Source organism: Pan troglodytes, chromosome 6 (genome assembly GCF_028858775.2).
Source record: "Pan troglodytes isolate AG18354 chromosome 6, NHGRI_mPanTro3-v2.0_pri, whole genome shotgun sequence".
NCBI lineage: Eukaryota > Metazoa > Chordata > Mammalia > Primates > Hominidae > Pan > Pan troglodytes.
Window position 1 is genome coordinate 170,587,219 of NC_072404.2, and position 6,192 is coordinate 170,593,410.

The window sequence follows — 6,192 nt, forward strand, 5'->3', positions numbered from 1 at the left end:
CCAGTGACTGGAGCTCGGAGGTTCAAAATCTAAAAGCAAATGTGAGCCCCTCGACTCCAGCTCCCTGACCCTGGGTGCCCCGCTGAGAGCAGCAGTGCATGCGTACCCTCATTTGGGAGGCCAGCCTTTCGTCACTGGGAGAGGAGACAGGTAAGCAAACGTGAAGTAACTGCCTCCAAATTGTCTTGTGCTGTGTTGCTCTGTTTTAGGAAAGGTGCCATTAATCCAATTTGTTTAAAAAATAAATAAATAGTAGGGAAATAACCGCAGTGCTGAGATGCTGGCTGCATTTTGCTGAACAGACGAGGCTTTGTGCCAGTGTGAGGAGCTACCGAGTGAAGACACCCCACCTACGGTGGCAGCAGGGGTGGTCTCCCACCTGTCACCAACAGCCCCGGGCCAAGGAGGCAGCTCTCTGAACTCTGGACGTTAGTGAGCGCTCCCCCGCTGAGCCTCCCCGTTCCCACTGTTCTGAAGACAGAGACCTCCGCGAGCCGAGCACGAGCTCCCAGCCTATCATGAACATCGAGCAAGACGTGGCACGTGAATTTCATTTCTCAAGGAGAACGGCACTAAAATCCTTGGCCAGGGAGAATGTTTCCAACAGAGCAAGGCAGTCAGTCCCCGGGAGCTGAGGTCCCTGTACATCGTGTATTACTAAACAGCTGCCCCTTCCATCCTCTCTGCTTCTACAGGCTGTCCCATAAAGTTGATAACATTGAAGACTTCTGAGCTAGCTTGAGAATGATGTTGATTACAATAATGAGCCTTATTTTCTAATCATTCCCCACACCACATGACCCACACCTTCCTCCCTTCTAGCCTGCTTGGCGGGTCAGCCTCAGATGATGGGGAGGGAGGCCAACCGGGCCTGGCTTGGAGGCTCCCCAGAGCCCCCGCAGTCTGCTGAGTGTGGGGCGACTGTCCATGGGTCTTGCTCTAACTCAAGGGAAGCTGGAGCACCCTTCCTCGAGGGTCTTGCTGCCTGGCTGGCCAGGAGGACAGTGTGGATGGAGCCACACACCCTGAGGTCCTTCCCAGGAAGGGAAGTCTTCCAGCCTCTCACCAGCCTCTATAACCATCACTCAAAGGTGGGTAAGCAGCCCTGGTACTCAGAAACCACGGCAGCCCTATAGAGGGGACGCTTTGCTTGAAGGGGCCTTTTAGTACTGTCTTTGCTGGGATTCTCCCAGGGCTGTTTACCTGGAAGGTTCTGGAAACACTAGAGTGGAGGGGAAGTTCTACTGGAAGGCAGCCAATGAACGCTGTGTTTGCAAGCCAGCTGCCATGACAGGGGCAGGGTCGGGGGGGCAGAAGTCTGCTGGGAAAATCCTAGAAGCCGGTGCAGAACACGTGCAGTGGGACGCTCGATGTGGAGTATTCACAACCCCTGCTGTAGGGCCTGAGAGCTGATTCCCTCCCTGCCAGGCTGAGTGCTGTCAGGCAGGGAAGGCGGAGCTGGGCAGGGGAGTCAGGCAGGCAGGGAAGGCGGAGCTGGGCAGGGGAGTCAGGGGAGTCCCAGGGAAAGCAAGTCCTGCTTGGTCCTGCCAGCTGCTCCCCGGACCTACGGGTCTGGGAGTCACCAGGCTCCAAGGAGTGACCCCCCAACCATGGTCAGAGCACCCGTTGCTCATGGGCGGGCGTAGGGAGCCAAGGAAGGAAGGTCCTGGGTGTGGGCGTGGAAAGGCTCTTCATGGAGACCTCTGCTTGCCCTTCAGGGCTCACCCAAGCTTCCTGACTGATGCTGGGGCCTCACTGCTGGGCCTCACGTGGGAAGAGCCACTGCACACCCCTGGGGCTGGGGGATTTCTGTCTGAGCCACAATGCTGCTAGTGGCAAAGTATGCAGAGTAGAAAAAAAAAGCGGGGTCCCCACATATCCCGGGGCTCCTGTGGTGCAGCCGGACCCCAAGACCCACCCGCTGCTGAGAGGACATGCAGGCTGTCGTGGGCACCTGGCCCTCCTCTGTGTCTGTCCAAGCCCCACATCCACACCAGGGACTGAGCCAGTGCGGGCAGAGGCCCGCCTGCGGCCACAGCCCTTTCACTGGCTGCTCTCTGGGGGCCTCCTTTGACTCTTCTTCTAAGCAAGGGAGGCCTGGCCTGAGAGAAGCTGGTTTGCACATCTCCCCTGTCCACACTGCCCTCCCAGACCCACCCCCGCCCGAGGCTAGACGGAGAGAATAGCCCGGTATGGACACAGGCCGCTTTGCACACACTGGGTCCGCACAGTGCCGAGACGCCACTCACTCGCTTTGCTTCTTCCCGTGGCTCCCCTTAGGAACTCGGATTCTCGAGGGAACCCGCCTCACCCCTCCCACGGAGGAACAGCCTCTCCAAGGACCCTGTGGCATCAGCATCCTCAGCTCTGAGGACACGGCCTGTGTTTCTTTCCAGCCTGACTGAGGTCCAGAAAGGAGAAAAAAGCAGGCAAGGGGTCTTGCCGCTCTGTGGCCAGCCGGGCCAGGCTGGGAACACCTCTGGCTTCAAGACTCCTCCAGGCAGGACAATGGGGGCCCGAAACCCGTCTCATTTGGCAGCTGCGTGCCTTCTTTTGTTCTTCACTGAAGGCCAAGCTGAGCACGTGCTCTGTGAGCTGCTGGGTGGAAGGAGGAGAGTAGCCCCCGCAGTAACACCAGCCTGGCCCCCATCCAAGTCCAAGCAGAGCAAGGGCAGAGCTGACTTCACACTGCCAGATCCCCTACTTCCGAATTTGGCCAAGTAGCCTGCTGACGGAAGAAAACAATGCCACAGGAATGTGAATCACAGCAAGGAAGAGTTTTCTAAGTGGGAAGGATGAGAGACCTTCTAGAAGTTTCCAGGGGAAGACAGTGGAGCTCTTTGAAGCATCAGAGTGCTGGGACGTGAGGGGGTCACTCTGCTGTGAGTTAGCCAGAAGCAGGAACTGCTGAGCCACACACCCACCGCCAGGCCATGCTGTTCTCCAACACAAGGGCTTTAAAGACGAGTTCTCCAACACGAGGAACCCACCCGCGCGCCTACAGGGTGCACCATGTTTGCAGAGAGAAGTCTCCGTGTGATGCTGGCCTGGGCTACTTCTGGCTGAGCAGGAGCCCTGGGCAGAAAGATCACCTGAGATCAGCACCAGCTCCTTGTAGCTGCGACTCTGAGATTGCCTTAGGCACACTGGTGAATGTACCCGTCTAGCTGCTTTCAATTGCTTTGCAGACTAAGTGTTCCTGGCAAAATCGGAAAAGCTATTTCAACTTGATCGCCTTGAAGTGGAACATCCTCCAAGACAACAGAAAGCAGGGGAGGGTGTGGCCCATTTTCTCCAGGCAAATTTAATTCCTTTCTGGGATTAGACACACCGGAAAGGCTCAGGACCCCCAAACGTGGACTCCTCGGTCACATCACTCAAGGATGCAGTGTGAATTCAAGGAGGGTGGAAGGTACAAGGTGCTGCCATCCCAGTCCCTGCACGGCCCTCCATCCGCTATGGGAGCTGCGGCCACTTGGCCTGACTCCCCCCGCTCTCATCAGTAATGCAGAGATGCTATTCTTTCTGCAGGGTCATTGTCAGGACTAGAAAATCACTTAAAGGCTGTCGCCCAGCAGCTGTCAATAAAGAAGGGCCACCCGGCTCCTCCCCTTCCAGCCCCTTCCTCAGGGCTCTGCAGTCATTTCCTTGGCTCCCCTTTGTCGGGCCTGTAGAGAAAGACTTCCTTTCTGCTGGCCCAGGAGCACTAATGATGTGTCTGATAGCCCAGATTGAAGTTATCAAAATATTAAGACTCAACTTATCTTCAAAGCTATGCTGGCTGGCACACACCCCCACATTACACACGTGGACACAATGCACACACAGACAGGCACTCACATCTTCCCTGGCCCTGCTTGACAGTGGGAATCAGCTCCCGGTCGGTGTCAGGGACCAGGACTGTACTGGATTTTATGGAGGCACATGTCCTGCATTCAGGTGACCACAAAGGACCTTGAGATTCCGGGGTGCAGGCGTCAGACCTGCAGCAGAGCAGCCAGTGGGCCTGCACGGGGTCCCTCCGGTGGACTTGCCAGACACGGCTCTTGAAGGATCCATCCTTGAGTGTGCCTTTGGGGAGGCAACGAACCCAAAAGGGACCCCTGAGAGCCCAGCCCTCTCCTGTGGGAGGTACTGACCTGTGGATGGAAATTCCTCCCTCATTCATAACTGAGGCGCATTAGAAGCCTGAGGTACTTTCTGTAAGGGCTGCCTGTCACAGCCCCACAGTTCAACCACGGCACCCGTCTGTGACTCTCCTTTCCTGCCCTGTCCTCTTCGGATGGGCACACAGCTCCAGGAAGACACGGACCCCACACAGACAGCCTAGTTTGCATTATTTAAGACAGGTGCAGTGCATCACAACAAAAGAAAGCTGCAAGAAATCCAGACCCACTTCTGTTTAGCTTTGAGTGAGTTGGATGATATTGGGGAACACCTTTCTAATAATATTTCTCTTAGAATGATGCTGAAATTGGCTTATGTGTTCTGGGCACCTAGTACCTGAGGGCTCAGAGGGGAAGGTGTCCCCTAATGGGTCCCTCCTGGTGTCTTAGACTCCACCCTTCCAGCGCCCCACTCACTGCCTCTGATCCTCAGGGGGAGCCCCTCTCTAGGTTGTGCAAGAACGTTTCTTCTTTCTGCATAGCCAACTGTCCGGTCTATTCCAGAAAGTGCGTCTTACAACCTGCACCCCCAACTAGAAATCTGCACATCTTGCAGTGGGGGAGGGAGTGTCGTACCCAGAAGAGGACTATTCTGCTTTGAGTGTCTCTAGGCCGCCCCTTTAGCCTCTTCTGGGCCCCCTGCTGGCCTCACCAAGAACCACAGACGCGCTATTTTTATTCTGATGAAGAACAGTGCCGAAATGTCTTTCGACTTGACGAGACACAAAATTTAGGTGCTGAGAGAGATACTTCAATTTCAAGCTTAAAGATTACTTTGGGTCCCCCAGGACTCAGAAGCAATTTAGAGCTGATACCCTGAACAAGAGAAAGGTTAGAAGATTAAGACCAACTGCTGTTTGGATAAATGGTTGGTAATTGCCCATATCTGCAATTATACACTGGCACATAATATCTTTTCCACTACCTTTCTCCTCTCCTGCGTCCCATCAGGATTGATTCGGAAGGATCCCACCTTGGTCTTCTTCTGCCGAGCCTTGGTGATGTCGTGCTCTATCTCGTCCATCAGTGCCCTGCACGCTAAACAAGACACAAAACAGCTGTGATCAGAGGAGGAGGCGAGCCGGAGCCGGGCCTGTGGAGTGGCCTCTCTGGGAGGGGCAGAGTGGCTTCCTCTGTGCCACCCTCTAGCTAGAACAGGGACAGTGCCGACGTGCCCAGGACCTGGGGAGGACTCTTGTCCTCTGCAGAGTTTTCAAAGACAGTGAGACAGAGACGACTTTTTTTATGTTCCCTTTTGTACTTTGTGTTTTCAAAACCATATACAATTTACTTTTACATTTAAAATGTGCTTTTTTTTTTTTGAGACAGGGTCTCACTCTGTTGCCCAGGCTGGAGTGCAGTGGCACTATCTCAGCTCACTGCAGCCTCAACCTTCCACACTCAAACCATCCTCCCATTTCCACCTCCGAGTAGCTTGGACTACAGGCATCCGTCGCCACACCCAGCTAATTTTTTTTTTTTTAAGAGACGGGGGGGGGGGGGGGTCTCACTATGTTGCCCAGGTAGGTCTTGAACTCAAGCCAGCCTCATACCTTGGCCTCCTGAAGTGCTGGGATTACAAGTATCAGCCACCATGTGCAGCCTTCAAATGTGCTTTCCTATTTATTCATTTATTTATTTTTTGAGACAAGAGTCTCGCTCTGTCACCCAGGCTGGAGTGCAGTGGTGCGATCTCAGCTCACTGCAATTTCCGCCTCTCAGGTTCAAACAATTCTCCTGCCTCAGGCTCCTGAGTCACTGGGACTACAGGTGCTTTCCTGAAATACTGCAGGTGCTCGTCCTCTGAGTCCGCAGGACTCTGGAAGCCCCTCTGGGTTGTCATAATTACTCCCAAGTAGCTTCTGCACTGTGGGAAAAGTTGGTCAAGACTGAGCCCTCCTCCAAAAGATACATTTTTGCTGGATTTGAAGTCAAAGGGGACTCTCTGAAATTTATTTTTATGGGAAATGTAGCTGGTTTTGTCCCCTAAAATCCCTTCTCCCCAGGCTGTGGCTGCCCAGTGGAG

The 6,192-nt window shown here is 54.4% G+C and overlaps 1 protein-coding gene across 1 annotated transcript in view; it reads right to left on the bottom strand.

Annotated features, from left to right (window-relative positions):
* Positions 1 to 5,205, bottom strand: part of CNPY1 (canopy FGF signaling regulator 1) — a 43,009-nt gene extending 37,804 nt beyond the window's left edge. Inside the window, exon 1 of the mRNA XM_024358135.2 lies at positions 5,092 to 5,205. Coding sequence (XP_024213903.1) covers positions 5,092 to 5,190 — 99 coding nt within the window. The 5' untranslated portion in view covers positions 5,191 to 5,205. The remainder of the gene's footprint in view (positions 1 to 5,091) is intronic.
* Positions 5,206 to 6,192: the final 987 nt, after the last annotated feature.